General features: G+C 33.3%; 1 protein-coding gene across 1 annotated transcript in view; it reads right to left on the bottom strand.

Annotated features, from left to right (window-relative positions):
- Positions 1 to 19,227, bottom strand: part of LOC128985471 (exportin-1) — a 45,327-nt gene that overhangs the window by 19,992 nt on the left and 6,108 nt on the right. Inside the window, exons 2-9 of the mRNA XM_054404977.1 lie at positions 8,976 to 9,058; positions 8,267 to 8,391; positions 7,339 to 7,513; positions 6,516 to 6,622; positions 5,882 to 6,004; positions 5,176 to 5,283; positions 4,033 to 4,152; positions 38 to 166 (exon numbers count right to left, since the gene is read on the bottom strand). Of these exons, the coding sequence (XP_054260952.1) occupies positions 38 to 166; positions 4,033 to 4,152; positions 5,176 to 5,283; positions 5,882 to 6,004; positions 6,516 to 6,622; positions 7,339 to 7,513; positions 8,267 to 8,377 (873 nt within the window). The 5' untranslated portion in view covers positions 8,378 to 8,391; positions 8,976 to 9,058. The remainder of the gene's footprint in view (positions 1 to 37; positions 167 to 4,032; positions 4,153 to 5,175; positions 5,284 to 5,881; positions 6,005 to 6,515; positions 6,623 to 7,338; positions 7,514 to 8,266; positions 8,392 to 8,975; positions 9,059 to 19,227) is intronic.

Here is a 19,227-nt window from a genome sequence, read left to right as displayed (position 1 = left end):
TAAACATAGGCCTACTCTAAAAACATTCAAAACCTACCTGTTCCAATTGACTCATAGTTTGTTCAAACAGTTTGTTGAACATGGCATCGTAGTTTGGGACGGTAACTCCAGCAATCTCGGTCAAACACTTTAATGTCACATTTCTGAACATTGGTACATTTAAAAACTGAAACAAACAATGTCAAAGTTAATAATGGAGTAAAACAAATTCGCAATGAGATGTATAGCTTTATTTTCAGTTAAACCTACTTTTGATAAGTAGGCTAGGCATATTAGGAATATAAGTGGCAGTTAGCGGAAAGTTTAGGTACAGTCCTAATCACCATTGTTCTTTATGTTTTTTGGGTCGCTGAACACGAATATGAGGTTTGCTGACAGATATTATGCCCGGAACATTGTTTTTTTTACGAAAAAAGTCAAAATTCGGGTATTTTTTTAGGTTTTTGGGCTAAAACTTGGTGTAAATGGGTTTTCTGAAAATACCCTGGTTTGTAAAATTAAAGAGCATAAAATTTACTACAAGTTTTATATATAACACTTGTTTCTACGACAAACCGTTACATCACTAGAGCACACTAAAAATAGGTAAAAATACCAAAAATGTAAATAAACGCTAAATTGTGCCGTTTTGCATTTAGTCAGAGAAATATAGGATATGACTTTAAAAAAATTTCAAGAATACGTTTTATGGTTTTCTTTTGTAGTGTTGGGTCTGCAGAGTGACATACTAAAAGTTGCCAAAAATCGGTCCACAGGAAACCACCTAAAATCACGATTAAAAATGGCGGCTTTTCCCAACATTGGTCAAGTTTGAAAAAAAGATACCACATGCATTCTTTGTTTAAAATTCTTTGAGATATTGAATTGGGACGGCCACCGATGTTTATTGGGTGGTTATTACTTCATTTCAATAGCAAACTCATTTTTGGCCGCCATCTTGGATCCGCCATATTGGATATAGATAAAAATATGTAAAAGTAATGATAACGTTGTGACACATCATTACAAACTAGATTTTCACGCTGATGTCAATGCCGAAATCCGTTTTTAAATATCTTTTCACGTTTTGAAGATATATTCAAACGAAAACTCTTCCCCATACATTTCTTATGGACGTTTCGTACTTCCGTAGATTTTTTAAGAAAATTTTTCTTACATCTCCAGTTCTGATCAACGCTTGCAGTTCAGTCTAGCCTTTAAATATTCTGTGATGTAAGGGCTTTCATTTGACCTATTGATCATTCAAATCGAACAAGTTAGAGACGAGCTACAATCCTCAAGACAATATTAAATTTAACTTTTTATAAATCTTTTTTTATTCAAAGATTTATATCTCGGGTTGTTAATATGTCACCAAGTTATTTGTGGTCTCAAATTACTCATTTAATGTTTGGCTTTATTTTGATTAATCATTTAATAAAATCTGACAACTTTAAAATGAGCCGTGTGCCTTCTTTTAACATAAAATAATTTTTATTTTGAAATTTGTCTTTAGTTAAATACATATATTCCCAATTATAAATAACTTCCAAAACTCTTTATGATCTTAAATAATTCGTCAAAGTATTGAGTTTTATTTTAGCTAAAGATTACTTATTGATTGTTATTTATAATTTTAGTATATATATATGAGTCTTAAACTAAAGACAAATTTATAAATAAAAATAATTTAATGTTAAATGAAAGTCCACGACACATTTTAGATTTGTAAGATTTTATATAGTGATTTATATAGTGATTAATAAAATTAAAGCCAACCATTTACTAAGTAATTCAAAATCAACTCAAGATATAAATCTTTTAATAAAAAAAGTTAAATTTAATATTGTTTTGAGGATTGTTATCTAACTTGTTCGATTTGAATAATCAATAGGTCAAATGAAAGCCCTTACATCACAGAATATTTAAAGGCTAGACTGAACTGCAAGCGTTGATCAGAACTGGAGATGTAAGAAAAATTCTCTTAAAAAATCTACGGAAGTACGAAACGTCCATAAGAAATGTATGGGGAAGAGTTTTCGTTTGAATATATCTTCAAAACGTAAAAAGATATTTAAAAACGGATTTCGGCATTGACATCAGCGTGAAAATCTAGTTTGTAATGATGTGTCACAACGTTATCATTACTTTTACATATTTTTATCTATATCCAATATGGCGGATCCAAGATGGCGGCCAAAAATGAGTTTGCTATTGAAATGAAGTAATAACCACCCAATAAACATCGGTGGCCGTCCCAATTCAATATCTCAAAGAATTTTAAACAAAGAATGCATGTGGTATCTTTTTTTCAAACTTGACCAATGTTGGGAAAAGCCGCCATTTTTAATCGTGATTTTAGGTGGGTTCCTGTTGACCGATTTTTGGCAACTTTTAGTATGTCACTCTGCAGACCCAACACTACAAAAGAAAACCATAAAACGTTTTCTTGAAATTTTTTTAAAGTCATATCCTATATTTCTCTGACTAAATGCAAAACGGCACAATTTAGCGTTTATTTACATTTTTGGTATTTTTACCTATTTTTAGTGTGCTCTAGTGACGTAACGGTTTGTCGTAGAAACAAGTGTTATGTATGAAACTTGTAGTAAATTTTATGCTCTTTAGTTTTACAAACCCGGGTATTTTCAGAAAACCCATTTACACCAAGATTTAGCCCAAAAACCTAAAAAAATACCAGAATTTTGACTTTTTTCGTAAAAAAAACAATGTTCCGGGCATAAAATCTGTCAGCAAACCTCATATTCGTGTTCAGCGACCCAAAAAGTATAAAGAAAAGTGGTGATTAGGACTGTACCTAAACTTTCCGTTAATTTTCCTAAGATGCCTAGCCTTAGGTTCAGTTTCTGTTTGAAAGCCTTTATCACTTTAAGATAAAAAATCAGTATGAAATACAAGATATCCTATTATGTTTTGTGACTTTTTACTGGTTATCTACTAGCCTCTGGACTAACTTTCTCAGGTAAACTAGTTGAACTCCTTCCACTCTCAATCAAAATTAATAACTTTTAAATTGATGGACAAAACTAGAACAAACAGTAGCTTATTGGTAGTGTCTAATAATAACAAATTAAACCAAAGATTTAAAATAGGCCTATAGCTAGTACACTTCTCATTATGCTTTTCAATCTGAAATTGTTTTGATGTGTTTGTTATGCTAGTTTAAATATAGATTGTTATTGTTGTACTTAGTTACATGTTGGTGTCTTTTAACCATTCCAGGACTATAGGCGGATATATCCGGTTGAATTTTGTGCAGACGGATGTATCCGCTTATCTTTTTGGGCTCCGCGGAGATTAGGCGGATACATCCACCGATTATTACGACATTTATTGTAATAGTTGATTGTCTATAACATCATTAATCTTAGTAAAATTGTCTTTTTATTCAATTAGTTATATCTTTCACCAACACTAGAAATGTTTTTTTATTAAAAATTGTACACAAAAATATTTTTTATGAAAAAATTAAAAAATAAATTTTGGACAAAAGTGCTGCATGGTGGCCGTCTGGGAAGGGTTAAATGCAGTCTAGAATTATCACCGTACAGCCCAGTATTAGAACAAAAGGTTTAAATTACCTGTATCTGTCAAGTAATCCTAGATTGTAGTTGGTTGGCTGTTTCGTGTTCATAAACACATCTTCAGGTCAAATGTTTCATTGATTTATTCCATGGAATGGTCGTCATGAAGTTAAAAGTTCACGAATAACTTTTACATGTACATTTAAAACATTTACATAATTTTTTAAATTTTTTATGTACATTTTTTGATTGGGGTGTTACATTTGTGAACTTTTGAATAGGTAAATCAATGTAACATTTGACCTGAACATGTCTTTGTGAACACAAGACAAGAGCTGTAGTCAACCAACTACAATCTACGATCACTTGACGGATACAGGTAATTTAAACCTTTTGAACGTTGTAAAAATCAGTGACTCAGAGGCTATACCATAAAAATGAGACCAGTATTATTATGAATGTATGTCCTGAATATAATGGGATGTATAATAAAATCTTCTTTTCTTACCTTAAATATCAAGGTCGTTATCAGTTCGGTTTCGAAAATGTATCCTAGAGGAATCCAATTGAGAAACCTTAAAAGAGTTTCCAGCGTTGATGCCACAAGTGGTGCATTTTGGGATTTGTCCTGAAATATTATTGAAAATTATATCTTTGTTTAGCTATCACAAGTCTTAACAGAAGTCAGAAAACAAGTAATTGTATTAAGTGCAATTAAAGGGCTTGTAAAAAATCCTATCAAATAAATAATCTTAATTTTAGTTAAGCCACTCAATAAATTATGTACATCTAATTGGCTTATATCAAGCACTCTATGAATAATTCACATACAAACATTTAGATGAGCTAGGGACTGTGAAATGCACAGATGTTACAGTAAACAACATGTGTGTTGATTTTAATATGCCATCTCCAATCAATTAAAAACAGCAACTAACTCAAGCTAGCCTACATGACTATACAAAAAGCAGTTAAAAAGTAGACAAGTCAATGACAATTGATATGGATTGTAGCTATGACGTAAATATTCAGCACTAATCAGAAAATTAAATAAGTAGTATCTAATTATCATTACATTACTTTAATGTTAAGTACAATGCTTTATTTTTTTTATCGAGTGGGCTAATCTAAATTTAAAATTCTTAGCCAGATAATGACTAATACAGATTTAACCACCATTCAAACAAATTACATACCACCTACTCTATTACATGTCAAGTGTTTTCATAATTCACTAAGTTATAAGTAGGGTGTGTTTGTGTGATTTTTTTTAATTACATAAATTGCATAAAAGCTTAAATAATATCCAAGGTAGTATACTTATTGGATTGCCGATGACGTTTCAAGATTAAGATTACCAATGATTTTGGACACATTAGTAGCTTATGTAGCTCCAATTATTCACTATCTCAAAATATAAGCATTGAACGATTCATACAGCAAGCTGTATCCCAGATCATGTCTTATAGTCACGGTGATTTTGCAATCTTTTCAAGCAATCGCAATAACACTTGAAAGCATCTTTCGGCAATTGTGACTTTCTTATCAAAAGCGACACTACCGGTTTTCCTAATCGATTGGACATCCTTTCTGACACTTTGTTTTATTAAAATCTCACAGCAAAAAAAAGCCGTGAATACGTGATACTTACCAAAACAAACTGACACAGCTGGAAAATCTGAGAAAATTCAGAACACATCGTATCTTTAAGGTGCTTGGCCTTAGTTTGGGTGATCTGGCCTGAAGAGAAGTCAAAAACCTGAAATTCAAAGGCAGTTGTCAATCAAATTCTTAGGTAAAATAATTAGTTTTACAGTTACAAAAACAAATACTGCTGCTGCAGCAACACACACATTTGCAAATATCAATATAATATGGTGTTTTAGGTCCATTTTTGGTTTATCATGCTGGTTCACAGACTCGCTCAAATAAACATGGGTTTACACTTTCCACATTTGTACGAAATTGAATTCAAATCGGATGATTTTTGCTCAAGTTATTGTGCTAACGGACACGCATTCACACACATATATATATACATATGAATTTGAACAGATAGTGTTTTAGGGCCTCTGGGGATATAAAAAAAGAAATATAAATTCGGTTCAGGTACAGTTATCACCATAAGAACCATGGTAAAAGCTTATTCCCTTGGTTAATTCAATGAAAAAACTATCTAAAAGTGCAATAAAGTTGGTAAAAGGTAATAGCTTTCTTTGCAATACGCTACAATATTCTAATTCCCTAATAATTATCTCCAAATTCAATGAGTAGGCCTCTTATAACCACAATGTGCAATTTTTAATTTTTTACAATTGTACCTAATGTTAATAAAGGTAAAAGTAAAACAATGTTACCTCTTCACTGAGCAGTTTCAAGATAGTCATGTTATTTTGACAAAGACTTTCATTGGTCTTGCTGGCTCCGACTATATCAGTAATAAACGTCTCCCAATTCTTGGGCCATTCTCTTTTGAGAACCTGCCAAACAAATAAATAAACATGATGAAACTACATAATAATCTAAGCTAACGTCCAATATTATTCCACTTTTGGTGGATGTGCTCGAATATAAAAAGTGACACAGACATTGGAGGAGAAAGCTTAGAATCTGCCAAAAAATATTATACCAATCTCGATCCAGTACAATCTGAATCAGTCAGTCCCAGAGCCTTTGCCATAGTTGATGTTTGTGTGTCGACACATAACACCACAGCAGGTTACAAAGCAGGTTTTTAATCAAGTATAAAAAATTGTATACAAAAGAAATCTAGTAGGCCATCTAGAACTAGGCTACCTATCTAGAATTACTAAATTTGGACAGTCAGTGTAAAGGCTGTAAACTACTGGGTTTAATAATTATAAATTATTTTAAATCTTGAGGAAATTCAAATTACATAACTGTCCAATTCTCTAAACTCAAAACTTAACCAGAGCTATGATGCACATTTTGACATGTCTAGCAAAGATTGGTATAAAAGCGCCTTATTACCTGAACTAGAATCATATTCAGTTTGTTCAAGTAAGTTTTCTCTCGCTCCATAGTTTCTGGGTCAGACGATGTTTTAATGATCAGAGCCACAATGTACTTCTTGATGCCTGCAAAAAGATGAACAGGTGAATATAAAAACCGATAATTTTTTGTAGAATAGAAATAGTAGAACTTAACAGAACTAGGAATAATTGGAATGGCTAAGTTGAAACATCGAAATATCAGCTGTTCCAGTCATCTACTTAACTCCTGCACTGACCAGGATTGAACAATTGGTCGCAAGTCCTAATGTCGTGAACATGCACTAAATGTTGTCACGTTGCGCTGTGTCTGTCCTGTTTTGCAGGTGTAATAACCGCTGACACAATGCAAATTAAGAAATTTTGTGTTATATGTAAAAACAATCCACTAAGCATCTAACAGTGGAGTAGTCTCCAAAACGGCCGTAGTGCAGTAAAACCTCTTCAGTAGGTTTTCATAACCAAATGTAAAAAACTTTTGAAAGGTTTGGCCAGGCACATTACACTTCCACAAATAAATATTGGAATGGTTTGAAAATTTCTTATTAAAAACAGTTGTCAATTCTGTTAAAATGTAGTGTTAGATAGTAAACAGTATATTAAACAGTGTTATGGCTGTATGTATGGATTGTGTTTTACTCATTTTGTATATCTGTTACTGGTCGAGTAGCAAAAAGTCTTGTACACGAATCATCAAGGAAGATGCTAACAGTACTTGAATGAAATCACATGAAATAGAATCAAAATCATCACGCTTGTACCGTAACACCCAACTTCCCGGCCCTGTAGTCCTGTTAACTTACCTTCACACTGGTTCCTGGGCAGCACCTTCCACCTAGTCTTGATGACCTGCTCCAGTATTTGCAGGGCATAATACTTGGTCTGCTGGTTGTTGGAGAACTCCAGTATGGTGTCCACCCTTGTCCAGGCATCAGGGTGTTCCTTTAGTGTAGTGAGTATCTCTTGGGCCACTCGTTGCTGAAATACAACATGTCAGACAAAGTCTTAGATGGGAAGCTCACAACCATTAGCAATACTAAGTTTAATACATCAAGCCAGTAATTTTTATATCCTCGCCAAACCATTCTGCAGTTTTTAGTTTTTTTTTCCTAAATCGTGCCAAGCCACCCCTCATTTTTCCACTTGCTGTTTGGCATACCAGTAAGTATTTTTGTACACAAGTATAAGTGTTTTTGGCCTTTGGAGGGACATCAAAAGTAAGGCCCCAGATAAGGATCATTGTTCCTTATCACCTGATTAAAAGGTTATAAAAAAGAGTTCTCCCGAAATTACAAGATATCTAGGGTAAAAATGTGATTACAAAATGTTTAGCAAGTCAAACTAGTAAAGAAAAGTAGGTACCAGATTATTTTACACCAGTGATATAACGTTAGAATAGGATGATTGGGAGGTGTTCGGAAGTTATTAATGACAACAGAATATACCCAGTAATATCAAATCAAATCTGCTTATACAGATCTGCAGTATAATAAGATGTTTTTTTTAAGGTGGCAGACTGACCTTTATTAAACAAGCCTTTTAACCTGATCTAAGTTGGCCAGGCCAGTCTTAGAACATAAAGTAGATTGCACAGTAACACCAGGTATTTACCTAAATGCTTAATTTAACCCCTCTTTACATTGGTTAAAAGTAAACCAACACTTTGGACGTCTGACTGATCCCATTTAATTGAATAAGAAATTCCCTTTTAAGAAAACAATCCTACAATACCTGTTCACCAATCCCCGAATACATTGCCCCCACTATGTTGTCCAACAAGTTAATGTCCAGCTTCTGGTTGAAGTCCAGAAGTCTGGCGGCTTCTTCAGAAAGAGTTGCCATTTTCTATCACTCACCTGAAAATATTGCTACAATTAGTCAAAAGTCAATACTTTATTTTGCATCTACTTCAAGCCATCATAGCTTAGTAAAAAGACTAAAATAGTCAAGGTTTACAAAGAGATTTAAAACTAATACAATACATTACAAATCATATACACGATAGTAGGCCTACTCTTTATCCATTAGAAAATTAGAGACTTACTTTCTAAATAGTTTAGTCATATGACGTTATTCCGGTTCCTGACTAAGTTACTAAAAGGTGTGTGAACAATATTCAGAGTCTAGAAATTGTGTACAAGGTTAGGAAATGGAGCCTTCACAAGCCTTTATTCTAATGATCGCATACAGCTTCAAAGTCGCTGCGATCATAGGAGACGATTAATTATGATATCCTCATGACCATGGATGACGACAATGATCTCTCCACAATCATGGTACATGTTCACAATTTTTCTGTGATCACAGGAGACAATTACGATGTCTTCCAGACTACATGAGATAATCACAACTCTTGACTGACATTGTGATGAGTGCAAACTTCACCAAACTAAAGATTATGCCTATTAAATTATTTAAAAGCTGAAATAACTAAACTTACACTGTCAATCACACAATTCAACTGAAATTTTAGAGCATAACTTCTTAGAAGCAAATGTTTATTGCAGTCTGGGCCTGCTCAACCTGAAACAAAAAATAAAAACTGTTAGGCAAACACAAAAAAAAAGTAAAATGATGACCTCATTTTACATAGGAATTGGGAAATTGGCCTATCAAGAAACTTATTTTTTTTTATCTTTTAGTCGGATATAATTGTAATAATTTTCAAAGTGAAATGGGATCATAATGTTTCATGTCCATTTACTTGATCAATTATATAGTTATTATTAGATTTGTAGTTGTATGTTGAGTTTAGATATAGGCTAAGTAACAAGTCAGAAAACAGAGGAATATTTCGGGTGAAATATTTTTATGGCTACAAGAAAAAGTAGTTAAGGAAAAATTGAAGATCACAAAAGAAATGCATTAATCAGTAAAAAAGACAGTGGTAGATATAGTAGAACTTGGATGATTCAAGTTCCAGAGACCAGATAAATACCCTCTCCATCCAAATAAATGAATTAAATAAATAGGAAAATTTAGATTTTGAAAATTGAAAATGATCACCTGAGATTGCACAACTGTATAAGAAACATCTATGTTCCATAGTTTAATGAATTTGCTATCTCTTTTCAATTTGTTTAGCTACATTTTACAGTTAAAGCTTTGTAGGTTGCTTTGGCTTTGATGACAACATTGTGGCTTGGTTTGACAAGTGATAACAATGTCTATAGGTAGGCTACTTACAAAAAAATGTAAGCTGAAAAATTACAAAGGCGCTAAAACGATGGATAGAGGTTCAGTGAGACCAATTACCAATTACTAGGCAGTACTATGAGGGTTGTTGTAGGACCAGAAAGCGGCCGGCCAATAGCAAAACAAGTTACAAATCAAACCAAAACTACTTGAGATAAAGTGTCCACGGATATACACATAATAGGGCCTAGCCGAGCCACCTACAGTAAAGCTTATTCCCTATATGGGAAATTTACTAGCATGAGACTTTTAGGTGTTCTGTTTCGAGGAACAATTTTATTCCCAATTTAAGTTACCTTAACGTTTTTTAATTAGGCTTAATAAACATAAATTTACAAGCAAATTGTTTGATAAAAATAATTAGTCTACAAGTTTCGATGTAACACAAATTCATTGAGGAAATTTCCTAATTGCTTTTACTTTCACTTTGACGTAAACAAGTTCCAAAATGTTATTGTCCTGACGTTAGGAAGATCAGCTATTCAAAATATTACCTAATAGTTTTAGGAAAATAGCAACTAAGCATTACAAGGAACTCTAATTCCTAATTCCTCTCTCTAATGCCTTGGTTGATATTCTCTTGAATTCTATTTACTTCAACACCAATTCAGAATGACAACCAATCTAATTAGGCCTATTTTAAACACATTTGAATGACCTTTTACAAAAATTAAGAATTTGAAATGCAAAAATAAGACTAACGCGGAGACCCATCCGCAAATTGTGCATTTTTATATGGATCAAAACATGTTTACTAATTTACCATAAGTTAAATTGCTGATTGTAGATCTACACCAAAAAAAGTGATTTAGGGTTGGTACCTACTTAAATAACGATAGAATTATCAAAAAATTAGCATATAAATTAGTATTGCAAAGAGCAGCGGTCCCCAAACTCTTTGGTCTGGTGACCCACCACCACCTTGGAATTTTCTTTTGCGACACAACAATTCAATAATGATTTAAAAAACCATATACGGGAGAGTGTTGTACCTTTGACCACCAGTCATATAGTAAAATCTAGAGGCTGTATAGGGAAGCTAATGAAACTAGTTCATAGATCAGCCACCAGAGGACTACTTCACCTTGCATTGGAGATTGAAAGCTGTGTTTGTTGGAAGATATTTTAGTTTATTAATTTTTGCTACTGAAAAGTAAAAATTTGTTGACTTATTGCTTGTTTTATAAAATGTATATTTTTCTACAAATAAAAGTGAAAGTTAGGGGTTATTATTTGATGTTTATCCTCTAACTTCACTTGGATGTTTGAAACTGATATTATCACATATCTTTTGAGAATATATATAAAAATGGCGGGAAGCGCTAGTGTTGTACCTTTGACCACTTAATAGTGGTGTTCCTTTGACCAGGTCAAAGGTACAACATCATATGTATTCAGTGTAGTTATTACTGGTTTTTATTGAAATATGTTAATGTATTAATATTAAGCTATTTTTTTGTGGAACCTACAGGAGGTTGTCACCAAGCTACCCAACACTGCCAAATCAAGTGGATAAGCACATCAAAGAGAATTTTTCAATTTTGCAGTGGACTTTTTATCCTAAAAAGTAGAATAAGCAATTTTTTTATCTTGATGATATGAATAATAAGTTCAACTTTGTGTATCTGGTTTTATATTTTAAAAACTATCATGTAAGATATATATTAGTTTTTTTCTACCTGTTTTGGGCTGAAATCGATATTCTGGTCAAAGGTACAACACCCACTGTCAAAGGTGCAACAGCATTTTGAACCTTTGACCACCATGTAACAAATTTTATTTATTACTAAAAATAGGTTAAATCTTATGACAAGGAACTGGAAAAAATATTTAATCCATGAATGAAACAGTTAAGTATCATCATTGATTGTTTTTAAAACTAGTGGCTTGTAGGGGCAACAGCCCCTATATTATGGTAATTATTTTGTACAAATTATTAGTCTCATGGATTACCCTACCTTGAACTATCATTTAACATTTTTGTAAATTATGATATGTATAATAGTTATTACATACCTGCATAATGCATTTTGATGTCTGCTCTATTTAAAATAAAAATTCCAAAGGACATGCGGTGTGTTTATAATATAAACTTTCTAATCATAATTTACAACTATGGAACATTTTCCAATAAACAATCTTTAAGACTATTAATTAAATCTATATAGATTTCTTTAAATATAGACAAATTATCTTAGAAAAACACATAGAGATAATGTCATCATCGAAATTGTAAACTGCTAATTCTACGACAAAATCTCTCTGAAACAATTTGTTTTTTGTAATATCCATTTCGGTCGATTACTTGGTCTTTATATGGTTCTAGTACTATTTTAACATAATCTGGCCTCTTTACTTTTCTTAATGAAACATATAGTTGACCATGGGTAAACACTGGGTTTTTTAAAATAAATGCCCACTTTTGTGAAGGTTCGTCCTTGCGCCAAAAGTTTACCAAATCAAATCGTTCTTTGGTCCTACCCTGTGTAATGCAATCTCATTTAAAAGTGGTAATCTATACACAGGAATAAATTCATGTTCATCCGATGCTCATTTATTCTTCTTCCATTAATATTGTGCCAAATCTGGTGCCTGTTGTTTTCATTTCGAGGAACAATAACTCTGCGTGGTAGTCTTTCGACATTATACATTACTGTGCAAAAAAACAATCCATTGTAAAGTATTAAGCTTAAAAGTATCAAATTGTTTACAGTTCAAAAGATTTGATCTAATTTTCGCTTTGTTGTTTACTGCTTCACAAACAATTTTACAATAACAAAATAATAACATATGCACATTCAGGTGTAGTTATAACTTTTTTTCAATTTATATAATCACAGCTGTGTTTACACTAAATAAAAATACATAAAATTAGATTCCCATGCTATTTAAATGTAAATTATTTTATTCTGTTACACCCTTTTGGCGCATAATTAAGAAAAATGAATAGTTTTCCCTCAAAATTCACGTCAAGACCTTTAAAATAAGACCCCTCCCATCCTTCAATGGCCATCCAGTCACTCACAATTTCTTTACAAAAATTTGACTTACGGAATTATATATATTGATGATTGGAGCTTTCCTGTCTCCACAAAAAATTGTTAAGTGAAAACTGGTCAAAGGTAAAACACTCTCCCCCTAATTAGTACCAAACTGTATTAAATGGAGAAACCGTTGGAATAAATAAATAAATTAATTAATTAATACTAGGCACTAGGCTAGTATAAAGTATAAGACTAGTATAGACTACCATTAATTTTATTAATTTATCATGTAGGTCTATAGGTACAGTACTACAAAACATATATAAACTGATGAAAATTAATTGTGAGGATGATGCTATTGTAAGTAAAAAACACTAGAACATCCATACCAAAACCAAACACCATGGTTTGAGAAAGATTAAATTATTTAGAGCCAACGTTTAAGCCTACTGTTTACAAGAGACTTTATGTGGATTGAATACTGACAATTATTGTGTGTGTTGGGCATTTCCAACACAAATCCTATTTCTAATATTCTAAATCTAAAGGAAGTTACCCTCTCACACAAATATGTTTTTAAAACAAAATTAGGTTAAACTAAGCATTCCCCCTTGATTTTACTGTAATAGGCTACTACAACAAAAAGTTTATAAATAGGCTAGGGGTATAAAAGTATGTTTCATATGTTTACAAGTTTGTTTAGTAAACTCGACCATTTATCACAATCCATTGATCACAATATTAGAGCGTAATTAACACACAAAGAAATCCCAATAAAGTATTCAAATCCACACATAAAAATTGGAAATAACAATTTCTCAAACAATTAACTTTAGTGTTTGATATTCCCAGTTTCATGCTAAATGACACATCAATCTCAATAAACTTTGAATATAAGTTAGGTACAGCCGAGCCCTTTGATACCCGCTCGGTACAATTTTGGTGTCCAATAATTAATTACCATAATCCTCTTGACCGTTGACCATTTCTGGGATAGGTCGCGTCAGTAATGATACAAATATCATAAAACTTACAAATAAAAAATACTTGAACATATAATAGAACGTTCCAGTATTGAAAAATTATGAGTGACAGTAATAAAAAAAAAAAAAAAAAAAATTTATGTTTAATCTCCTCCCGCGACCCACTGAAATTGCATCAGGTCGCAACCCATAGTTTGGGGACCGCTGCTTTCGGGACAAGTAACCTGCCCCGTAGCCTGCCTGCTCTACTGGCCTCCTGTAAACGCGGCTTTAAAGAGGGAGATATCTGGGACATCAATCTTAAGACAGATTTTATCAACATGTTTTCCTTAACATAAAAAATGATGAGTGGAATTTTGAAAGGAATTGAACCTCCTTCGAATGTGAACTCAGCAAATGATTAGGTCTAACTCACATGGTTTGTAGAATCAAGTTTTAATGTCCCCATCGAACCAAAACATATTCAACTCTTACTGAATAACCCAGAGATAGGCATACTCAAAATAAACTCCAATAAATTAAACAGAACACGTGTTTTCAGTACCATTGAGTGAATGAAAATGTGCTTTTTTATCTACTTTCAAACCCTTCAAATTAGGTCTTACTACGCTTACCAAAATCATCTATTTAGGCTAGCTTTTAATTAGAACTTTTTGATGATTTGAATTTTTTTACTTGCCCCTTGTTAGATTTAGCCTATTGTATTAAGATCAACATTTTGTTAGGCAGAAAAATATGTTTATCAACAAATCAAAAGGCGTCTTAAAAGGTCTGAAAAGGTGTTTGTTACGACTTGGAAAAAAATGTCAAAAAATTAGCCCAACTTAATTGTTGTGAAAAAAATAAAAATGGCACCAATAAAAGTAAAGAACAATGGACTACAAAATAATCCCAATAAAAGACACAATGAAGGTATAAAACTAATAAACGAAGGCCAACTTGTCAGTGACCCTATCCAGATATGTAACCTGTAGTCCAGATATGTAGTACTCAAATAAAATTAAATCAAATAATTCCTTATTCATCATACACAAAGAATATGTATTGAATAATTGTTACTCTTTGTCGTTGATTATTGTGTAGTATAGCTTTTTAATGTATGCCTATATCTTGCTATTGTAATATTTGTAAATCTAACTTACTATATTATTTTTAGTCAAATCAATTAAGTCACGCATGTTGCATATGATGAAACGCTAAATGTAAAATGGTTATAGCCGTGTATAAATAAATATAAATAAATAAAAATAGTGTCAAATTTAGGTATGGGCTAGGGGGTATAAATACTGTATATCTATACAAATATACAAAATGATCATATACATTTAGTTTCTGGACTAAAATAAATTTAAAAGTAAAGAGTACATTCTTTTAACACGTTCACTGCGCTACAAGATCTCATGGTCTCGTATCGTACCTAGCCCGTAGTGCGGGACCCATAGTTTGGCTTCTTTCCTAAAGTTACGATATCGATATTTCGGCGTACAGTTATCGTAAAGAAATGAAACTTGTACATATATAATGCATTTTTCTTGATGTATCAACTAGTAAACATGAAATGAACGAGATAAATAGATCTCGTAACGCGCTGAAGTAATAAACTTCTACTTTATTACGATACGAGACCGCTGGGTCTCGTTTCAAAAATAGTTGTTTCAAGCACCACATGAGGCTAATGGGGTGATTAGTAGTAACTATGCAACCTTTGGATGAGATAATTTATAAATAAAAAACCTTTTTAAAACAAAACGTTTTTAAATGCACTAAAAAGTCAAAAATAATTTTTAAATATGTGGAGAGTATCAAGCTAATAAAAACAAGCCCATGGGGCGTAGCCCAAGGGAAATATGAAAATTAAATGATATAAGATTGCATTGTCATCCTTTTATGAGCTATGGTTCAAGTTTCAAGTCTCTAGCTCATCGGGAATTATGAAAATTTGCAAGAAAGCGAATTAATAAAAACAAGCCCATGGGGCGTAGCCCAAGGGAAATATGAAAATTAAATGATATATATTGCATTGTCTTCCATTTGTGATCTATGTTTCAAGTTTCAAGTCTCTAGCTCATCGGGAAGTGGGTATAAAATTGATTGCAAAATTTGTACCGGACAAGAAAGCGAGCTAATAAAAACGTTTTAAAAAGGAAACCCAAGAAGAAGAAATAATTCAAGAACAAAGGGAAAGAATAATGGCGTTTTTATGTTGTTATCTTTATGAGTTATCTAATGTTTTATAGGTTTACATAACAATTGTTCTAACTACGGGAACATAAATTATTTTTAACTATCGACGTGTTTCTCTTCTGTAACAGCACTAACGGATGCGTAATAAAGGTCATTGGTAAATGACCTAAAATATCATGATTGTGCAATGTTGTATTTTGATGTAAGAAAGCAAATCATGGTATTAAATCGAATCCTGGTCCCTACTAAATCATACAAAAATCAATGCTAAATAATTGTCAAACCGGACAAGGAATTTCCGATCTAGACAACTTTGTATCATGGTTTTGCGATTGGAATTCCCTCTCCCAGCCCTTTAGGAAAGTGGTGCAAGTCTAAATATAGCTTCAAGGTTGTACCCACCCCTTCCCCCCCCCCGGCCACTCGACTCACTGTGGCCCGCACTCGAGGTCATTGTCTAACCCCAAAATTATAACGAGAAATAAATACAAAATTTAACGAAATAAATACAGTACACATATTTTATTTAGCCTGAAATCAGCCGTAAGGAAACGCATTAATATAAAAAGTGATAGTAGAAAGATAAAAAATATATTTTACTACGGTTACGATTATTATGAATTTGTAAATAAACAGATAACACATATTTTTTCTTAATTTGTTATTGTAGGAAAAGAATAAATAATGAACTATTATAGCTGTGCGGTACCAGATCGCAGGGTCTCGTACATTTACAATGACGTCATATTCACTTCCTGGGCTGGCTGAAGATTGTCAACATTGTTCTGGTTCACATAAACAAACACTCAGCGCTCTCTCTCCTTTCTTTGCGAGGTTATGATGCGCAAAAGATTACTGCGCAACGTAATCTCGGGGTCTCGTATCGCACCTGGGTAATCATAGTGGACGAGACCTATAGATCTCGTAACGCACCATTGGAATAATGCAGGAAAATATACAACGCAGCGAACGTGTTAGATACCCACGCCGCAGCAAACCTGCAGACTGAACGAATTTCCATTTGCCTTTCAATTAAATTTATTTCAATAACATAAGGTTTCACGAGTACCTAGGTTTGCTGCTACAGGGAGGGTAATAAAGTGTGTTTAAATAGATTTGAAAAGTTTGATAAAAATACACAAAAAAGCAAACAAACAGTTTACTTAACTTATTCTTGTTAAGAATAACATGGGAGTTTTTAAATTTAAAGTTTTTTTTTTATTATCTCCGTAACCGTTAGCTATACAAAAACGCTTCAATAAACAAAATTAATTTTTTTAAGCTATGGTATACAAAAGGGTCTGGAAAGAAATTGGGAAATTTTATGTTTTGAGAGTGAAAAACAAGAAAAACAAATTTTTACCCCATAAAACCCCATTCCCATGGTCCGATCATGCTGGTTCGCGAACTTGTTTGAATAAACCTAGGTTTACACGTTTGTACCAAATTTCATCAAAATCGGATCATTTTTGCTTGAGTTATCATGCTAATGGACATATATATCCATATATAAATCCCAAAGTACCCATGAACTTTTGAGAAAACTACAAGTGACACACCCATAAACCATATACTTAACCCTTCAAGTCGTTTTGACGTACGTGATACGTCTGTACTGCTCCGCCCGCTGCTGCGTTTTGACGTATTGCGTACGTTCTCAGACGTTCCGTCCGATGCTGCTACCTATCGGGGAAATCCGCAAACATCTGAACGCGATCGATATTGCAGTACGTTGAGGGATAGTAGGGCTACATGAAACTACAGAAATACCCGGTTTTAGAAACTTTTGGTTGCCTTTGGTGACAAATGTTTACAGGCGTTTGAGCAGAAGAATTTCACTCGCGTCGTCTTGGTTACGTCGTTGTTTGTTTACGTATTTAGATGTTTTCTGTTATTATTGAGTGAATTCCGATTAAGATATTATTTTTAAATGTTTTATTATAGTTTCTAGTAGTTTTGTGGAGCAGAAAAGTGTTTATTTCAGTGGATAGTGATTGAATTGTAGTGTAAGTTCTCTGTTATGGTATGGCTCGTAGTAGTGAAATAGATCGTTGGCTGCTGTCGGAATTTGTTGACGATGTACAGAGTGATGAAGATGATATAGATTTTGCACAGTTACAAGGTGATAATCCCGAAGATGAAAATCCAGAAAGTGACGATGATTTAGCGATAGTTACACCTAATGTTCCTGTTAGTGAGTTTGGTGGTGGTGAGCCTAGGCCTAGCCCTACGCCTTCACCAACGCCTCTTTCACCTAGGCCTATGTCACCCCCCCAACCAATGGAATTGGACAATGTTGAACTGACAATTGAGGATGTAGTGGCTGGTGCGGGAGGTGACAATCCTCTCTCTGCTAGACGTAGGCCTACTGAAAATGTACCACAAATGATTTGGGAATCCGTTGAGAATTATGTACCTCAAAAGGAAAATTTTATTGGTATGGGTGAGGTAGGTCCCAAAATAAATTATGAAAATGAGTTAGATATTTTTAAATATTTCTTTGATGACACAATCATGGACCTTATTGTCCATAGTACAAATACCTATGCGGAGCAGCAGCATAGGAAGCAGGGAATGATATTCCATCAGTTTTCTCGTACATGGAAGTGGGTCCCTGTTACCAAAAATGAACTGTATGTTTATTTTGGCCTAGTGATGCTTATGGGTATTGACCAAAGGCCTAGTCTTAGAGCCTACTATTCAAAAAATGGTTTGTTACGTACTGATGTGTATCCAAGTACAATGCCCTTGGAGCGGTTTCAGCTCATTTCCAAGTACTTGCATTTTTGCGATGAGACAAAACTCAGTGAGTACACTGGACAGAAAGGTTTGTTTAAAATTTTTTCTATCATTGATCATTTAAATAATAAGTTTCAGGCAGCATATGGCCTTTCCCAGAATATTTCAATTGATGAATCGTTAACTTTGTGGAAAGGTCGCTTGGGGTTCAAACAGTATTTGCCGCTGAAGGCAGCTCAGTTTGGGATTAAGTCTTTTGAGATTTGTGAGTCTTCTTCGGGGTATACCTGGTCATTTCTTATATACACAGGTAAAAGCATGGTTCTATTGTCCCACCAAAGTCAAACAAATCCACTGCAATTGTTTTATCTCTCATGGCGCCTCTTCTCGATAAGGGTTTTACGCTCTGGATGGACAATTGGTACAATTCACCGGAACTTTCAAAGTTATTGAAAGAAAGGAAAACTGACACTTGTGGCACCATGAAACTGACCAGGAAGTGTGTACCTGATGAAGTAAAAAGTCAAAAGTTGGATAAGGGTGAAGTAGTTGTATTGCATAGCGAAGATGTCATGATCATGAAATGGCGCGATAAACGAGTTGTCTC

The sequence above is a fragment of the Macrosteles quadrilineatus genome, unplaced genomic scaffold, assembly GCF_028750875.1.
Source record: "Macrosteles quadrilineatus isolate MER2022 unplaced genomic scaffold, UCM_ALF_1.0 Scaffold_2__2_contigs__length_208266976, whole genome shotgun sequence".
NCBI lineage: Eukaryota > Metazoa > Arthropoda > Insecta > Hemiptera > Cicadellidae > Macrosteles > Macrosteles quadrilineatus.
The sequence above is the reverse complement of the archived record's forward strand: the minus strand, read 5'-3'. Positions and strand labels throughout refer to the sequence as shown.